We start from the raw sequence: 19,862 nt of genomic DNA on the forward strand, positions 1-19,862 counted from the left end.
TCCACACCGCTGTGTCTTCTCTGCCCCCATCCATTGCAGTGACCTCCCCAGCTCCCCGCCCACGACCCCGGCATCTGCCTTCAGTCCCGGCCCTCCCTCTGCGCGCTGAGCAGCTTGTTTCTCTTTCTTTAGTCAGTGGCCTGATCCTGGGTGCCCATTTATCTGGCACTCAGGGTCAAAAACTCCCTAATGATATACTCATATTTCTGAGAGAGAACACACACACACACACACACACATAGATATTTACAATTTACAAGAAAAAAGAGAAAATCTAGAAGACATCAAAATGTTAGGTTTTTTTATTTACTTGCCTGTATTTTCTAATTTGGCTACATGGATTATAACAATGAAATACAGACAACTGCATGACTTGAAATACTGTAAAAATGCTTTCCCTAATCCCCTCCTGCCTTCACCTTGCCCTGCCCGCATCACTCCACGTTTCTCCCTCTCACCTGTCCCTGTCCCTCTTCCACTTTGTCCCTCCATTTACTGTCTCTCTCCCCGCCTCTTTTACATCCTCCCTCTTCTGTGCCTCATCTCATCCCCTCTCCCCATCTGCCTCCGCCTGTCTTGTCTTTGCTGTCTAGGACATGTTCCTGATGGCCGCCATGGGTCCTCCTGGGGGTGGACGGACTGTCATCTCCCCGAGGCTACAGAGTCGCTTCAATATGATCAACATGACCTTCCCCACAGTGAGGGCGTTGGAGAGGGGAGGCTGCGGGAGGGGGGTGGAGGGGTGGGGCGGTGCTGTCCCAAAGCAGGAGGGGGCGGGCAGCCTGAGCAGAGTTGCCACAGGGAGCTGTAAGGCATGGGGGTAGGGCCATCTATAGGAGCCCTTGCATCTCCTGAACTAGGAGAGTCACGGGCTGGGAGTGTAGTTTGCTGGCTCTGGAAGGTGAAGCCTCGTGGTCCCAGAGGGGCACAGTGGATTTGGTGGGACCCAAACAGACTAAGGAAGGTATTGATAGATCCTACTAAACTGAGCGCTGAGAGCAGCACCAGGATTAGGGCAAAGCAAGTGATACGCTCACCTCTGTGCAGAATTTAAGGCGAGGAGTACTAAAAAACTGAGGCATCAGGAGAAATAACATTTTAATGCAATGGTTTTTAAGATTAACATTAATGTCAACAATTCATGGTAAACCAAACACCAAAAGTTTAAAGAAGTACAGCACAGTATGCTGACCTATATTGGAGCTGAAGCAAAAGAAGTCGATAATCCCGACCCACCTTTATTTAAAATGTTTGCATTTTTGCTCCTCAGGCATATTTTGCATTAGTTTTGATTTTTAAATATTGTATTAAAATATTATTTATTATTTCTCTTATTTCCAAGTTGGTTTTTTGTTTTTTGTTTTTTGAGATAGCGTCTCACTTTGTTGCCCGGGCTAGAGTGAGTGCTGTGGCGTCAGCCTAGCTCACAGCAACCTCAAACTCCTGGGCTCAAGCAATCCTCCTGCCTCAGCTTCCCAAGTGGCTGGGACTACAGGCATATGCCACCATGCCCGGCTAAATTTTTCTATATTTTTAGTTGGCCAATTAATTTCTTTCTATTTATAGTAGAGACGGGGTCTCGCTCTTGCTCAGGCTGGTTTTGAACTCCTGACCTTGAGCAATCTGCCTGTCTGGGCTTCCCAGAGTGCTAGGATTACAGGCGTGAGCCACTGCACTCGACCTTTTTTTTTTTTTTTTTTTTGCTGTCTCCTTAAATTCTGCGGGTGAGGGGAGCTCCTCACTGGCCCCAGCACCGCCCTGGCCCTGGCGCAGAGTGGCGGACGCGGAGAGTGAATCTCTGAGGGCCCGTTCCTAGGAGTCTCAGATCACCCGCATATTCGGCACCATGATCAATCAGAAGCTTCAGGACTTTGAGGAGGAGGTGAAGCCCATTGGGAACGTGGTGACTGAGGCCACCTTGGACGTGTACAATACTGTGGTCCAGCGCTTCCTGCCCACTCCTGCCAAGATCCATTACCTCTTCAACCTTCGAGACATCTCCAAGGTGACTCTGGGGCTGACCTTGTCCCTTTTGCTCAGCACAGCCTCCTTGGAGGCATTCTCTTTTTCTCAAAGTAACCCTTAGCACTCATAGCATACTGTGCACTAATGGTCACCCTTATCCTAAAATGTCATGTTCTTTAAACTTTATCTTTAAACCTCTGGAGGGAATCTCTTTCCTCCCTCCATCCTGCCCTCACGTCTCTTCCCAGGTGTTCCAGGGCATGCTTAGAGCCAACAAGGACTTCCACGATACCAAGGCCAGCATCACACGACTCTGGATCCATGAATGTTTCAGGTGACATGCTTGTGTCCTGGCCACATTCAGACTTCCTCAGCCTTGCTCCATCCCGCCGCCCTCACTGCTGCCCTGACCCTCCCTTCCCCAGGCCGAGGCCCCACATTATTCCCAGATCTCACACCAAATCCCTCCCACCAGAGTCTTCTCTGACCGCCTGGTCGATGCAGCAGACATGGAAGCCTTCGTGGGCATCATAAGTGACAAACTCGGCACTTTCTTTGACCTCACGTTTCACAACCTCTGTCCCAACAAACGTCCTCCTATCTTTGGTGAGCCAGGAGCTGTGACTGCTGTGGGCTTGCGACCCTTGGGAGACTGGGGTTGGAAGGAGAGTTAGGCCATGGAAGCGCGGGGCGCTGGGGGGATGTCTCGGGAGGCCCAGGCATTTGAGATGCTGAGCCTTCCCACGGCCCAGGGGACTTCCTGAGGGAGCCCAAGGTGTACGAAGACCTCACAGACCTGACAGTACTCAAGACAGCCATGGAGACAGCTCTCAGTGATTACAACCTGTCACCTGCTGTCGTGCCGATGCAGCTGGTGCTCTTCCGAGAGGCCATTGAACACAGTGAGCACTTGCTACTCACACCCCCTTCCCTGTCACTCCCATTATGAGGCATTTCTAAGGAAATAGGGATCTCTTTCTGGGTCTCTCCCAAATCAAGTCTCAAAAATTGCCTTCCTTCCCTGGCCCCAGCTGCCTTTGTGGCGAAGGGTGTTTAACGGACAAGGCGGAGGTTAAAAGTTGAGTTGTGGCGGGGCACAGCAGCTCACGCCTGTAAGCCTAGCACTTTGGGAAGCTAAGGCAGGAGGATGGCCTGAGGCCAGGAGTTTGAGACCAACTTGAGCAAGAGCGAGAGCTCATCTCTACAAAAAACTAGAAAACTTAGCCAGGCATGTGGTGCATGTCCCAGCCACTTGAGCCAGGAGTTTGAGGTTGCAGTGAGCTATGATGACATCACTACACTCTAGCCCGAGTGACAGAGTGAGACATTGTCTACAAAACAAAAACAAAAACAAAAGAGTTGCTCCCCAGGACCTTAGCCACCAACTTCTTCCCACACTCTTGGTTCCTCTACTTCAGTTTTGGGGGTCCCAATCCCTAGCCTACGGCCTGCAGGCCCCTGAGTTTGCTCAGCCAACTAGCTGACTTGCTTCCCTCGTCCCGCCACCCGCAGTCACACGGATCGTGCGGGTGATTGGACAGCCTCGGGGCAACATGCTCTTGGTGGGCATCGGGGGCAGTGGACGCCAGAGCTTGGCTCGCTTGGCTTCATCCATCTGTGACTACATCACCTTCCAGATCGAGGTCACCAAATATTATCGGAAGCAGGAATTCAGAGATGGTACGGCTGGGTGTCTGCAGTGGACGAGGGTTTGGGGCTAGGAATGAAAGGTCAGGGGCCTGAGTTCCTGTGATAACAGCGAGGAGAGGTGGAAACCAGAGAGGGAGTGGGCCTGGCCCGAGGTGGGTGTAGGATGGTGTGGGCGGCGGGCTGGGGAGGCTTCCTAAATCTCAGACAGGAACGAGGCACAGGACAGGGAATCTGAGGTGAGTCTGTTCTGTCCCCTTTCTCCTTGCCTCATGTGGCCAGATATCAAGCGTCTGTATCGCCAGGCTGGGGTAGATCTCAAGGCCACGTCCTTCCTTTTCGTGGACACCCAAATTGCTGACGAGTCCTTCCTAGAGGACATTAACAACATCCTCAGCTCAGGAGAGGTCCCCAATCTCTACAAATCTGATGAATTTGAAGAGGTATGATTCCTTCCACGCTCATGACCGGCTGGTTCTTTGGCCTAACTAACCCCCGAAGAACCACCGCTCCCAGAATACAGTACCGTAGCACCCAGTCACGCCCCGCCCCTGTAAGGTTGAAGGTCCCCTCCAGGGACTCTACTGGGCAGAGCTGCTTTAAAACCCGCACCTTGGAGTTGGGTGCAGTGGCTCATGCCTGTAATCCCACCACTTTGGGAGGCTGAGGCAGGAGGATTGCTGGAGGCCAGGAGTTCAAGACCAGCCTGGGCAACACAGCAAGAAAATTCTACAGGAAATTTAGAAATTTAATTTTCTACAAGAAAATTTAAAAAATTAGCCAGCTGTGGTGGCACATGCCTGTGATCCCAGCTGCTGGAGAGGCTGAGGCAGGAGGATCACTGGAACCCAGGAGTTTGAAATTACAGTGAACTACAGTTGAGCCACTGCACTTGAGCCTGGGACGCACAGAGACGCTGCCTCTAAAAAAAAAATTTTTTTTTAATTAAAAAAAAACCCCCGCGCCTTGTCAGTCTTACTTAACCTGCTGTCCCTGCCGATTCTGCCTCTGAAATGTCAGCCCTCTAACCCTGGGTGGCTTCTGTCCAGATCCAGTCGCAAATCATAGACCAGGCCCGGGCGGAGCAGGTGCCGGAGTCATCCGACAGCCTCTTCGCCTACCTCATCGACCGCGTGCGGAGCAACCTGCACATCGTGCTCTGCCTCAGCCCAGTGGGGGACCCCTTCAGGTGACTCCTGTTACAGTCTCCTCTCCCCGTGGGCCCAGCGCTCTTCCCACACTGCTCCTCCCTGCCTTTGGCCTCCTGCGCCTTCTGGAAGCTACTGTCACACTGACAGCAGGCTCTCCCGCCTGGCTCACCCCCACTCCTTTCTCTGGACTGTGCTTTCTGTCAGGAAGTGCCCTCGGTTGACACGGGAGTCATCCATTTCCTTTTGGTATGACTAGGTTTTTTTTTGGTTGGTGGTTTTTTTGTTTTGTTTTGTTGTTTTTACTCTTAAATTGTGGTAGAAACCACACAGCATACCATTTATCATTTTAACCATTTTGAGTATACAGTTCAGTAGTGTTAAGTCCATTCACATCGCTGTACAACAGATCTCTAGACCTTTTCATCTCCCCTAAGTAGCACTCTGTCCACATTAAACAACAACTCCCCATCCCCTCCCCCCAGCCTGGGCAACCACCGTTCTGCTTTCTGTCTCTACGAGTTTGACTCATTTAGACACCTCATGTAAGTGGAATCATGTAGTATTTGTCTTTTTGTGACTTTGCTTATTTCACTTAGCATAATGTGCTCAAGGTTTCCCCGTGCATAGCACGTGACAGGATTTCCTTCTTTTTTTAAGGCTGAATAATATTCTGTTGTATTATATACCACATTTTCTTTAGCCATTCTTGATTTCACTAGATTTTTAAGGGCATCAGAAACTAGGAGGTAGAAAACTTGTTCAAGTAGGCAGTCTGGGTTACCAATCCATTTTTGTTGTTGACATTGGTGGCGTATGGTGTGTTTACCGCACGCAGGCACTACGCTGAGCATTTACATGCACCACCTCTTTGAACCTCTCAACAACCTTTGTTAGTATTTATTTTCATTCCCATTTTAGAAACAAGGAAACTGACATTCAAAGGGGTTAGATACTTGCCCAAGGTCTACACCTAGAAAATGTGGAACCCCATCTCTAGAACCTGCTTATAAATGCTCCGCTGAGCAAGCTCTGAGAGCACAATGTGAGCAAGGAGCTGCAGGAACACGAGGATGGAGCGTTCAGGCTCCTAGAGAGCTGGCGGTGCGTGGCAGTGCAGCCCCCAGCTGGAGGCTGCACCTGTGCATGGACTTTTCTGCTTCTCAAAAACCCCTCCCAGGAACTGGATCCGCCAGTACCCAGCCTTGGTGAACTGCACAACCATCAACTGGTTCTCAGAGTGGCCCCGAGAGGCCCTGCTAGAGGTGGCTGAGAAGTACCTCGTGGGAGTGGACCTGGGAACTCAGGAGAAGGTGAGCCTATCCTCCCATCTCATCACAGCCTGACCTCCCTCCCACTTCCGCTCTCCATCTGCCTTTATCTTCCACACCGTATCATTGGCCTCAGATCCACAGGAAGGTGGCCAAGATCTTTGTCACCATGCACTGGTCAGTGGCTCAGTATTCCCAGAAGATGCTGTTGGAGCTTCGAAGATACAACTACGTCACACCCACCAACTACCTGGAACTCGTGTCTGGATATAAGAAGTATGAAGGAGACCAGGGGATGTGGAGGGCTGGGGGCTTGGTGTCTTTGAGGGGACTTGGTGAAAGGATGTAATGGAAACACCCAGGAGCTGGCCATGGGGACCATCCCAAGAACCTGGGTGCTGATGTGGAAGACCAGAGATACAAAGGTCTTAGTTCTGCCCAGGAAGTTAGTAAGAGAGATTTGGGGCTTCCTGTGGTTGTGGCCTCCCCTAGAGCCCTCTGGCTACGTTCCCAGGCTCTGACCCCTCTCCACACTCTCTCTGTCCTTGTTTTCTTGAATGATGTTTCTATGTCTTGTTCCAACCACAGTGTAACTGGAACGTTGCCATAGTATAACCAGTCCTTTCCCGTCTGTGTTTGATGTCTTCTAGACTTTCCACCTGTGTGAGACAGAAAAAACCGAAGTGTTTTCCCTACTCTCTGACTCAACACAATACAGTCATCTGTCAGCCTCTGTGGGGGTTGGTTCCAGGATCTCCCTCAGACACCAAAATGCTCAAGTCCCTGATATAAAATGGCGTAGTATTTGCATATAAACCACACACATCCTTTCATACACTTTAAATCACCTCTAGATTACTTATAATACCTAATACATTGCAAATATGATATAAGTAGATTGTTATACTGTACTGTTTAGGGAATAATGACAAGGAAAAAAGTCTGTACATTTTCAGTACAGACACGACATTTTTTCCCAGTATTTTCTGTCTACTATTGGTGGAAGCCATGGACATGGGAAGCTGACTGCACTTCACTTCTAACACCAGATGTGGGGGGGTTTTCTCCAGCAGACACCAACTGGGTGTCCTACAGTTTAACTCAATCCTGATACTACCTACCCGGAGTCAGATCCCACACGTTGAGGGCTCAGTCCCACAAGACTGCACCCACTTCAGCTGCCAGTCACAAGCCCCAGACTGTTTTACCTGTGCTTCTGACTGACCGGCTATAAATTGGGGCTCCCACAACCTCCTCCTCCTCAGGTTCAGTTAATTTGCTGGAGTGGTGCACGGAACTTGGGGAAACACTTTACTTGCTATTGCTGATTTATTACAAAGAATATTTTAAAAGATACAAATGAACATATGGTGGGGTTCCTGAGGGTCCCAAGCACAGAGCTTCTGTCCCCGTGAAGTTGGGGCACGCACCCTGCCGGCATGTGGATGTGTTCTTGTTCACCAACCTGGAAGCCCTCTGAACCCTGTCCTTCTGTTTTTTTTTTTTAATTAATTTTATTTTATTTTATCATATTATGAGGGTACAAATATTGTTAGGGTTACATATATTGCCCCTGCCATTCCTCCCCCCCGCCCCCTGCCTTACCAAAATCCTTCTGGGTTTTTAAGGAGACTTCATGACAGAGGCATGGTTGATTGAATCATTGGCTATTGGTGATCAACTCAAACTTCAGCCCTGCTCCTCTACCTGGAGGTCAGGATTGGGGCTGAAAGCTACAACCCTCTAATCCATGGTTGGTGCCCCTGACAACCAACCTTCAGCCACTGTCAACTCATTAGTATACAAACACACTTGTCACTTTGGAGATTTCAAGGGTTTTAGAGCTATGTGCCAGGAAATGGACTCGAAGACCAAATATATATTTCTTATTATAAATCACAGCGTCACACTACCATTCCCAATAATTTTTTTTCTTTTCTTTTTTTTAAATTTTTCTTTGTCTCAATTTGTCGTACCCCAAGAATTTTATGTTTATTCATTAAGTTATTGAGTGGGCCCTACTCAGTAACTTAATTTTGTTTTTGTTAAGTTTTATGTGTACAACATAATGATAATTTGCTTTAAAGGATATAAGAAAAATGTAAAAAAATATATTGGATTCCATGTTTTTAATCAAGGTGAAGAAAAAGCCATTTGCAATAATAATGATAGTCAACATTTATTCATTCATTTACTACGTATTTTTTGAGCACCTACTATATACCAGCACTATTCTGGTTACTTATAACACAGCAGTGAACAAAATAAAGTCCCTGCCTCCCCCTGGGTACACAGAGTACACATTCTACCTTCTGTTTGCTATTCGCTGGTCACTGGGATAAACCCTTTACTTGCATTTTTTCACTTAGTCCAGAAAACAACCCACATAGACACTATTTTTTTTTCCTGAACAATACTGAAAATGTTTTGAATCAGTTGCTGACATTTTTATTTATTTTTCTTTTTTGTTATTTTCTTTTTCTTTATTCTCAGCACTACTCAATGAGTCATTTTTAAAGTTTTTAACTCGGGAGCCTTAGAACAATCCAGATTTCTAGCTTCTCTTTAAAAATCAGAAATTGTGGCAATACTGGGCCCACATTTGCTCCTACAGAGAAAAAACAGGCTGGAGCCCAGGGAGGGCTGCCTCCTCGGCTGGGCCTGCTGGTTAATGTTTTCTGGTTCACTGCAGCCCACCTACCTGCTGCACAATAGGGAACAGGGCAGGATGCTCAGGAGGGAAAGGCGGGTGATGGGGGCAGCTAACTCTGACAGTGGCATGGAGAATAAGAGCCAAAAGACCAGAGGACCCGTTGGGAAGCTGTGGGCGACAGTCCAGACAGGGAATGAAAACAGCCTGACCGGGATGGGGGTGGTGGTAGCAACAGAAAGGAAGACGGGGACTCTGGACACTGTGGGGCAGGTGGAGGATGCAGGACGCCACTTTCTGGGAGCGCAGCCTCTCCATGCACCTTCTCCTGCCCTCTCCCCCAGGCTGCTGGCAGAGAAGCGGCAGGAGCTGCTGAACCAAGCCAATAAGCTGAGGACAGGACTGTTCAAGATCGATGAAACTAGGGAAAAGGTGCAAGTCATGTCGTTGGAGCTGGAGGATGCCAAGAAAAAGGTGGCCGAGTTCCAGAAACAGTGCGAGGAGTACTTGGTCATCATCGTGCAGCAGAAGCGGGAAGCAGACGAGCAGCAGAAGGTGGAGGCTCCAGTGCCGGCCCTACGCCCCCCACTCCCACTGGTGCCCCCAGAAGAGGCTTCCCCATCTCCACCAACTACTGGGTCCCCACCTTGGGGACACACTTCCCACTCCTCACATTTTCTTTCGCTTTCTCTTTCATCTTTTCTACCAACACTGTCACCCTCGCCTTTGCCCAAGGCACAGAAACCCTTGTCCTCTTTTCACCCCTAGGCTGTAACAGCAAATAGTGAAAAGATTGCAATCGAGGAAGTCAAGTGTCAGGCGCTGGCTGACAATGCCCAGAAGGATCTAGAAGAGGCACTGCCTGCCCTGGAAGAGGCCATGCGGGTACCAGGGCCATCCGAAAGGATGGGAGCCAGGAGCGCGGGAGCCCAGGGAAGGGAATGGGGAAGTCCCTGGGGACGTGGGAAGAAGAGGTGGCACCTCAGCTATGTCCTGTCTCCGTAAGGGCCCGTCTTACCACTTGAGTGGCCTCTGTCTGGCCCTATTCCCTCAGTGAATCCCTTTCCCCAGGCCCTGGAGTCTCTGAACAAGAAGGACATAGGAGAGATCAAGTCTTACGGACGGCCCCCCGCCCAAGTGGAGATGGTGATGCAGGCAGTCATGATTCTTCGAGGAAATGAGCCCACATGGGCAGAGGCCAAGAGGCAGCTAGGTGAGCTAGAGAGCGTGAGACAAACGACTGCGGTTCACGCAGCATGTGAGCGCTGCGCGTCAGACTCCTGGAGAGAGAGGGGTGGACGGGGCATTGTACTCTCTCCCTCAAGAGCACAGAGCCTCGCAGGAAGCAGAAGACATAAATATCAGCTAAGATTCTTTGATTGTTGCTGGTATTTTTGGGCTTTTTACAAAGTTATCTATTTCTTTTCATTAAAAAAGAAAAAGCAAAGACTACATTTCTTATCCCCTTTAGAATTTAATTATTAAGCATGAGATTGAAAAAGGATTATTTGCTTGTAAGTAACAGAAGACAGCTCATCTTAATACAGACCGTCCCCAGCTTACGATGGTTCAACCTACGATGTTTTGACTTTACAGTAGTACCCATATAATCATTCTATTTTTCACTTTCAGTGCAGTATCAATATATTACATGAGATATTCAACACTTTATTATAAAATAGGCTTTGTGTGAGATGATTTTGCCCAAGTGTAGGCTAATGTAAGCGTTCTGAGCATATTTAAGGTAGGCCAGGCCAAGCTATGATGTCTGGTAGGTTAGGTGTAGTAAATGCATTTTTGACTTATGGTACTTTCAACTTACAATAGGTTTATAGGGACACAGCCCAATCGTAAGTCAAGGAACATCTACATAAGTACTAAAAGGAAAATTGTTCTAAAGATATAAGAACGTATTGCAGAATCCAAGGGCAGGAATGCCTTGGGACCCCCAAAAGGGACAAGGATCAGAAAATAGAAGACAGGACTCTTGTGTTTCATCTTGTGGTTTTCTCTGCTTGGGTTCCCACGGTAGAATATAGCCTGTGACCTTGGTCTGGTGACCCCTACACTAGAAGAAAGTGCAAAGCGTAGAGAAAGAATGAGGTGTAGGGTGGCTTCCCCAAGTGTTAAAGGCAAGTGATGGGAGATAAACTAGGAGGATTGCGGAGGGCCCTGGGGGCTGACAGGGGCCTAGAGAAAGGAGCATGTTCAGAGGGAGGAAGTGAGGACTAGGTCAGATGTCTTAGGAAATGCGCCAGGAAAATTGTGGCTATGCTTGAGCAGCAGAGGTGAAACCTGGTCAGGGAGGATGGAATTAGGCCCTCTGGCTGAAGCTCCTAATTTTCACCCTACAGGGGAACAGAACTTCATCAAGTCGCTGATCCACTTTGATAAAGACAATATCTCAGACAAGGTTCTGAAGAAGATCGGGGCCTACTGTGCCCAGCCTGACTTCCAGCCTGACATCATCGGCCGCGTCTCCCTGGCTGCCAAGTCCCTGTGCATGTGGGTGCGGGCCATGGAGGTAGGTGGTGGCTGGGCCCGGTTGGGGGAAGGGCTGGGGGGAGGGCTGGCGCACGACCCCAGGGAAGGAAGGATCACTGCTGGGTGACTGGGGTCTGGGTCTGGGCGACCCTTGCAGCCTGGCTGTCTCCCTGCAGCTGTATGGGCGGCTGTATCGCGTGGTGGAGCCCAAACGGATCCGAATGAACGCGGCCTTGGCCCAGCTTCAGGAGAAGCAGGCAGCGCTCGCTGAGGCCCAGGAGAAGCTGCGGGAGGTGAGGCTCACAGTCCCTCCCCCTGATTTCTGGGGCGTTTTGTTGCTATTTTTCCCCATCTAATTCTATTCCCATTTCTCACGTCCTATATTCCTCCAGTCTTGTCTCCCCCCAACTCTGCGTCCTGCTGAGACTGGGCTGCCCCTGGCTCAGAAAGCTAAGCCGATTGCAGAGGCCAGAAAGGCTCGAGGGCACCGTGACCAAGAGCCCTTCCAAAGATTGATTTGGGAAGTGGCAACCTCTGTCACAGCCTGTGGAGTTGAGCCCTGAGATTTCAGCTGATGAAATCTGTGTGGCAGATCGGTCTTTGCCAGGGACATGGGTCGAGAGTGTCTATATCACTGCTGTGGACCGGGAACAAAGTGAGAGTGTCTGTGTGTGTGCTTGGGTGGGGACAGGGTTGCCCCAGAGGCCAGATGGGGAGTTAGTTACTGTGAGTAGGCTAGAAAACCCAGAAGTTGTTTCCTACAAGATATTTGCACAAGTAACTCTCAAACCAGGCAGAATGGCCAGGTGCTATTGTCAAAAGAATTCGAAATTCTTCCAGTCTACCCCTTGATTCTCTCTTTTTTGTCATTGATTAGTAGATAGTACTACTATATCCCCAAGGTAATACAGTCACATGGTTTGAAATTCAAAACATCCAAAACCCTTTGCAATAAGAAGTTTCCTGGCCAGGCATGGTGGCTCATGCCTGTAGTCCCAGCTACTTGGGAGGCTGAGCAGGAGGATCGCCTGAGCCCAGGAGTTTGAGGTTGCAGTGAGCTATGATGATGCCACGGCACTCTAGCCTGGGTGACAGTGAGACTTTCTCTCAAAAAAAAAAGTTTTGGCCGGGCGCGGTGGCTCACGCCTGTAATCCTAGCTCTCTGGGAGGCCGAGGCAGGCGGATTGCTGGAGGTCAGGAGTTCGAAACCAGCCTGAGCAAGAACAAGACCCCGTCTGTACTATAAATAGAAACAAATTAATTGGCCAACCCAAATATATAGAAAAAATTAGCCAGGCATGGTGGCACATGCCTGTAGTCCCAGCTACTCAGGAGCCTGAGGCAGCAGGATTGCCTGAGCCCAGGAGATTGAGGTTGCTGTGAGCTAGGCTGACGCCATGGCACTCACTCTAGCCTGGGCAACAAAGCAAGACTCTGTCTCAAAAAAAAAAAAAAAAAAAGTTTCTCTCCTACCTTCCGCTCTCTAGCCGCCCAGCTTCCCTCCTTAAAAGCAACCAATATTATAAATTTTTGTTTATCCATCTAGAGGCTATGCTTATGTAAGCAAATATGTGTTTTGTTATATTATGCCCATTGTTTTGCACCTTCCTGTCTTATTTACTTGTGAGCTGAAGATTGTCCAATCAGTACAGAAAGAGTTTCTGCTTTCTTTTCACTGCTATGAGACATAACAGCGGGTGGCTACACCACCATCTGTTTAACTGCTCCCCTTTGATGGACATACTCATTGTTTCCAACCTTTCGATCTTCACTCATCCTCTTTGTTGATGCTATCTTTATAGAGAAATTTAAAAAAAATTTTTTTTGAGACAGAGTCTCGCTCTGTTGCCCAGGCTAGAGTGAGTGCCATGGTGTCAGCCTAGCTCACAGCAACCTCAAACTCCTGGACTCAAGCGATCCTTCTGCCTCAGCCTCCTGAGTAGCTGGGACTACAGGCATGTGCCACCAGCTAATTTTTTGCCGGCTAATTTTTTCTATCTATTTTTAGTTGGGCAATTAATTTCTTTCTATTTTTCAGTAGAGATGAGGTCTTGCTCTGCTCAGTCTGGTTTCGAACTCCTGGCCTCTATCGATCCTCCCGCCTCGGCCTCCCAGAGTGCTAGGATTACAGGCGTGAGCCGCCGCGCCCGGCCGAGAAATTTAAAATTTTTATATAATTGAAGCTGGTCCTGCAATTTCAAGATGTTTTACCTGAAACGGACTATGGAAAACATCCAGGGCCAGCCTTGTCAGATTGGATGCGGAGCCCAAGGTTTAGTGAGATTGAGGGACTTGCCAAGGTCGCTGGCTAGTTGGGGCCAGACCCCAAGTTTCCTGCCCCCAGCCACACTGGCCCCAGTTCATCGCTGTCTTTTCCTGCTGCGGCGTCCTTCCTGGCAGCACTTGAGGCCACTGCGCCAGGCTCGCGGGCTGGGAGGATGGGCTCTGCCAGCACATGCTTCTCCACTGCCCCCTTCCTGCTGCCACTGCCACCTCCCAGCCTCCATGGAACCTTCACTCTTTTACTCTCTCTTTTCCCAAATGTAAATAATTTACAGGTGTGGCAATCCGTTTGGAAACGTTTCTCAGCTAAATAGGCCAAATCATTAGGGGTGGTTACCTTTGTATGTGAAAATTGGGATCTCTGGGGTCCACTGCCAATGACGCCATTCATTCGACAAACATTTATAGAGCACCCAGTGTTAGGTCTCTTGGTGGAGGCTCCACACCCACACTTGAGAATCCCTAACTGGTGAGAGAAAGCAGATAGGGGAACAAGATTTCTTCTTTGTTACTGATAAAGCCTGCAAAGTTGGAGAGTCAAATGCACCTTTTAACAGAGCTGGGCCCTGTGCTGGTATCTGGGCCCCATCCCAGGCCAGTTAAGTGAGAGCCCCTTGCAGAGCCTGGAATCAGCATTTCAAATCCTTCCTGTCAGAGCCAACCAGAAGGGGGAAAGCCAGTGTGGGGTCCTAGGGCCCAGGTCTGGAAAGAGGCTCAGAGTCCGACTCTATTGTATATCAATACAAATCTTGAGTAAATAGTTTTAGCCATTACGCATGTGTTTGGGGCCCTGAACTATATTTTCCACAGGCCCAATTCTGTTATGCAACAAGTGTTACTAACCACTGGCTTAGATATCAGTTCAGAAGGCTCTGAAATAGGTCAGGACAGAATCTTAATCTACTACAAGGCAACTGTATCTGCACGGTTGAAAATTCACTTTTTTCCCTATTTAGCTTTCCTTGTTATGTCTAGTTGCATTGTCCAATGTAACATATCAGAGGCTTTGCAGTGCAATTAAATGGTAGCATTAAAATGCTATTAATAGAATAACAACAATACACACAAATTTCACAAATTTGAATATAACCCACAGGGAGAAGTTAAATTTCAGAAATTAAATCCCTTTGTGAACTAAAGGTCAAAGAAATGAAAATCTGAAATAAAATGACCTTGCTTTTGTGAGTTCAAAATCTAGAATCCAACATTCTTAAGTTAAAGTCCCCATAGTATCCTTCCCAATTTTTTATTCTGCTCAGTCTCTAGCTGAGGGGATGTTTTAGTCCATTTGGGCTGATATAACAATATTCTGGGTAATTTATAAACAACAGAAATTAATTTCTCACAGTTCTGGAGGCTGGGAGGTCCCAAGAGGGAGGCATCAACAGATTCGGTGCACGTGGCAGAAGGGACAAGCAAGCTCTCTCAGGCCTCTTTATAAAAGGAGACACTCATCCCATTCCTGAGGGCTCCACCCCATGTCCTAACCACCTCCCAAATGCCTCCCAACACTACTACACTTGGGATTGAATGTCAACATATGAATCTAGGGGAGACACAAACATTCAGACCATGGCAGGAGTTCTCTGGGGAGACCTGTTTTTTTTTTTTTTTTTTTTTTTTTTTTTGAGACAGAGTCTTGCTTTGTTGTCCAGGCTAGAGTGAGTGCCATGGCGTCAGCCTAGCTCACAGCAACCTCAAACTCCTGGGCTCAAGCAATCCTTCTGCCTCAGGCTCCCGAGTAGCTGGGACTACAGGCATGCGCCACCATGCCCGGCTAATTTTTTTATATATATATCAGTCGGCCAATTAATTTCTTTCTATTTATAGTAGAGACGGGGTCTCGCTCTTGCTCAGGCTGGTTTTGAACTCCTGACCTTGAGCAATCCGCCCGCCTTGGCCTCCCAGAGAGCTAGGATTACAGGCGTGAGCCACCGCGCCCAGCCTGAGACCTGTTTTTTTAAGCTATAACCTGGGCTGTTTGTCCCTGTAAAGCGATGTAGTTCCTCAGGACTTCAGAGGCTGCATGAGTTCAAAATGAAGTCTCTTGTGAACATCATTTGAGAATTAAAAAGAATTAAAAATGAGTTAGTAAGGCATACATGACTCTCAGATACAATTATGTTACCAAAAAAACTGTTGTTATTGTTGCAAAAGACCATAGTAGAAAGCCAGTGGTATTAGAGAGAATGAGGACTCATGGATAAAATCTTGGTTTTAACTTCATCGAAATGTCAGTTATCTGGAAACCATGACCTGTGAACTCAAATTTAACTGGGAGAAATCTCTAGCAACAGATTAACATCAGAGATACAATCCAATCAGTAAGCATTTTCTGTATTGGAGGGGGTGGAAATCCACATATGTATACCATCTTTTGGCAGGGGGGAGAGGGTGATTGTGGTAAAATGCACATAAAATTTATCATTGTGATCATTTTAAAGTGTGCATTCAGTGGCCCTAAGGACCTTCACCATGTTGTGCAGCCATCACCACTATTTAGTTCCAGAACTTTTTCATCACTCCAGATGGAAATATTGTGTCTATCCTTTTAATTTCAGTTTTCCCCCCTTGAGCTCTGGGTTCCCTGTCCCATGTCATGATCAGGCTTGGTCAGTCTGTGCCACAGTGGCTAGTATTGTTGTCTCTCTTCATGGAATTGCTGAGGCCATGAAAACTGCCTTTTAGGAAAGGTTTTCACCTCCTCCCCATACTTATTTTAACTGGAAAGCTACCTTCAGCAGACTCCTGAACTTTAGGATAAACCACATGGATATAAAGATTTTAACCACAATTGACTCCTTAGCACCAAATAAAAAAGTTGAATAACACATAGTTGATCTAGTGCTGTCCACGTAGACCTGGCAGCAACCCTTTAAAACCAGAATCTGCTAGGCATGGTGGCTCACACCTGTAATCCCAGCACTTTGGGAGGCTTAGGCCAGAAGATCGCTTAAGGCCAGGAGTTTGAGATCAGCCAGGGACAACATAGCAAGACCCCATCTCTACAAAAAAATTTAAAAATTAGCCAAGTGTGATGGTGCACACTTGTAGTCCCACCTACTTGGGAGGCTGAAGCGGGAGGATCGCTTGAGCCCAAGAGTTGGAGGCTGCAGTGAGTTGTGATGGAGCCACTGCACTCTAGGTTGGGTGACTGAGCGAGACCTTGTCGATAAAAAAATAATAATGATAAAATAAAAAAAAACAAAACAGAACCTGTAGTACATCAAAATTGACAGCCTTTCAGTTAAAAAAATAGCAAATCTAATATTCTGTCCACCAGTGTCTAAAAACAATCCAGCTCCACTTCAACCCAGTTGGCAACATCAGGCCAGGCCGTTCTGTGTTGTCAGCTATAGCAGCCTTAATCCCGAGACCTCACACCTCTTAGGTAAGGCCACCCTGAAGGCCTACATCTTTCCTTTGCCCAGGTCTGAGTGGCCCAAGCCCAGTTTCCTTGACGCTGCCCTGCTTTATACGGTCCTTCCTCTCTAGAAGCAGCCACTCACCTGTGGACAAAACTGCAATCATTTGACAAGGTCAGAGTAACACACGAGCAGCTTAAATCCTGTCGCCCAGGCTACCTGGTTAAAAGTCAACCACACAAATGTGAACAAACCACCTGACCTAATATGAGCCTGTACATATCACCTAAGTCAAAACACCTGTCCACATCCATGAACCCGAGCCCCGCCCAAAGCTTCTTAATGGTTTTTTTTTTTTCTGGCCTGAAAATATACCCTTGAGGGGATCCAAGAATGAGCAGTCTTTTCCAATTAATACAGGTGATAAAATAAAAAATAAAAAATAAAAAAAAGAATGAGCAGTCTTCTTCTATGCCTAGATTCTAAACAAATTGAAAAATAAAAGACGTTTGGCCAAAATGTCACCTTTATCATCTGTAGAGGCGTAGGTTGGAGGATGGGCTGACATCTGTGGGCAGTAGTGACCCCATATTTAGAGGATTACCCCATCACAGGCGATGCTGGGCTAGGCAGGCCTCCCAAACCCTGGGATGGCCGAGGGGAACTCATACTCTCTGGGGTGCAGGTCACTCCTGAAAGGAAAGGATCCAATCTCTGTAGAACATTCCTAGCATATTCTTCCTAATTCTACCAGTCAGAGTGGTCACGTACCTGTCCTGGAGAAGGTGTGAGTAAAAGGTGGAAGAAGTCTCCCAACACGCAAAGGACTTACCAGGAACAAAGAATTATAACAAAACACGATCCCGGGGTTGGTGGGAAGCCAGAGATCATTCCGTTTATAGAGAAGAACTTAAAAAGCAGACTTAATCCAACTGATACCATCCAAAAGTGATTAAAGAAGAAATTACATCTGGAAAACAGGAATAGAATGGTAGGGAAAAAAGTCAAAACAGAAAAAGAAAGATTTCTGGGAAATTTAAAAATTGTCAAAGTATGACAGTCAATTCAAGGGGTGGGAAGATAGGAATATAATACAAAAAGACAGAAAATATGGCAGAGACATGAGTCACACTCCAACCAATAGAAATATCTGAAGAAGAAAACACATAATCAAAGGTAATAGAAAAATACTTCCTTTATAGTACTTATCTAAAAAACAAGAAAAAAAAATACTTACCAACCAGTTTGGCCTGTGCATGACCTATCAGAAGGTGCCTCCACCAGGAGTTCGAGACCAGCCTGAGCAAGAGTGAGACCCCGTCTCTACTAACAATAGAAAAAATTAGCCGGGCATGGTGGCACACCCCTGTAGCCCCAGCGACTCAGGAGGTTCACTTGAGCCCAGGAGTTTGAGGTTGCTGTGAGCTAGGCTGACGCCACAGCACTCTAGCCCGGGCAACAGAGTGAGACTCTCTCTCAAAAAAAAAAAAAAGGTATTTTTTAAAAAAAATTTTAAATGACAAAGTGATTAATATATATATTTTTTGATTAATATATTTTTAAAATGATGATATAAGCATATTATTCACAGATATCAAGGTAACTACCAGAAGAAATAAAAAGAGAAACGGTTAAAAAGTAGTTTTCCTCAGAGGAATGGGTTGACTGTGGGAGAGGTGAATTATAGGACATGCTTTCCCTATAACCTCTTTTATATTATTTGGATTTGCAACTTTGTGCATATATTTCTTTTTTTTCTTTTTTTTTTTTTTTTGAGACAGAGTCTCGCTTTGTTGTCCAGGCTAGAGTGAGTGCCGTGGCATCAGCCTAGCTCACAGCAACCTCAAACTCCTGGGCTCAAGCGATCCTTCTGCCTCAGCCTCCCGAGTAGCTGGGACTACAGGCATGCGCCACCATGCCCGGCTAATTTTTTATATATATATCAGTTGGCCAATTAATTTCTTTCTATTTATAGTAGAGACGGGGTCTTGCTCTTGCTCAGGCTGGTTTTGAACTCCTGACCTTGAGCAATCCGCCCGCCTCGGCCTCCCAAGAGCTAGGATTACAGGCGTGAGCCACCGAGCCCGGCCATATATTTCTTGTATACAAAATAGAAACAATGAAAACAACAAAGCCACACGCAAAAATGACGAAATATAGAACATCCAACAGGCCGGATGCCTCCCCATTGACAGATCTCCCTGGGAAGCCAAGTTATAATCAGGATGTTGCTACTGAGCAGGACTTGGCACAGGGAAGGGGGTCACACAATCCTGGTGACAGGCGGGCAAAGACCACCAAATGCATCGGCTCTATCAGGGCTAGACCCGGCACCCACGTACAGGGTGCAGGGCGCCCATCCTGTGGGCCCCTGGCCAGCGTTGCTCTGCGTAGCCCAGCTGGCCAAGCCCCTTCTGAAGGACACCTTCTTTCTTTAGATTAACATTAGGTGCCTTCTGATATTATTACATTGCTACCAAGGCTGGACCTATAAGCCATCCTGTCATTTGAAGATGGCACTTTGAATCTCCATTTTATATATATATATATATTTTTTCTGACCCCATTTTTTTTATTTCGGCATATTATGGGGGTACAGATTTTAAGGTTTCAATAAATGCCCATTGCCCCCCTCCCCCCACAAGTCTGAGTCTCCAGCATGGCCGGCCATCCCCCAGATGGTGCACATCTCACTCATTATATATGTATATGCCCGCCTGCTCCTCCCTCCCCCCTGCCCAATACCCTATTACTGCAGTACCTATGTGTCCACTTAGGTGCTGCTCAGTTTAATGCCCGTTTGCTGGTGAGTATATGTGGTGCTTGTTTTGCCATTCTTGGGAAACTTCACTTAGTAGTATGGGTTCCAGCTCTAACCAGGAAAATATAAGAGGTGCTATGTCACCATTGTTTCTTAGAGCTGAATAGTACTCCATGGTATACATATACCACATTTTATTAATCCACTCTTGGATTGATTGGCACTTGGGCTGTTTCCGCAGCCTTGCGATTATGAATTGTGCTGCTATAAACATTCGAGTGCAGGTTC

General features: G+C 47.3%; 1 protein-coding gene across 1 annotated transcript in view; it reads left to right on the forward strand.

The window, feature by feature from the left end:
• Window positions 1–19,862, forward strand: part of DNAH2 (dynein axonemal heavy chain 2) — a 106,656-nt gene that overhangs the window by 71,734 nt on the left and 15,060 nt on the right. The window contains exons 51-65 of the mRNA XM_012775826.3: window positions 594–698; window positions 1,817–2,005; window positions 2,214–2,299; window positions 2,441–2,571; window positions 2,718–2,867; window positions 3,478–3,645; window positions 3,895–4,055; window positions 4,662–4,801; window positions 5,941–6,073; window positions 6,168–6,307; window positions 9,026–9,236; window positions 9,450–9,566; window positions 9,753–9,894; window positions 11,036–11,205; window positions 11,342–11,458. Of these exons, the coding sequence (XP_012631280.1) occupies window positions 594–698; window positions 1,817–2,005; window positions 2,214–2,299; window positions 2,441–2,571; window positions 2,718–2,867; window positions 3,478–3,645; window positions 3,895–4,055; window positions 4,662–4,801; window positions 5,941–6,073; window positions 6,168–6,307; window positions 9,026–9,236; window positions 9,450–9,566; window positions 9,753–9,894; window positions 11,036–11,205; window positions 11,342–11,458 (2,160 nt within the window). The remainder of the gene's footprint in view (window positions 1–593; window positions 699–1,816; window positions 2,006–2,213; window positions 2,300–2,440; window positions 2,572–2,717; window positions 2,868–3,477; window positions 3,646–3,894; window positions 4,056–4,661; window positions 4,802–5,940; window positions 6,074–6,167; window positions 6,308–9,025; window positions 9,237–9,449; window positions 9,567–9,752; window positions 9,895–11,035; window positions 11,206–11,341; window positions 11,459–19,862) is intronic.

This window comes from Microcebus murinus, chromosome 18 (genome assembly GCF_040939455.1).
Source record: "Microcebus murinus isolate Inina chromosome 18, M.murinus_Inina_mat1.0, whole genome shotgun sequence".
Taxonomy (NCBI): Eukaryota; Metazoa; Chordata; class Mammalia; order Primates; family Cheirogaleidae; genus Microcebus; species Microcebus murinus.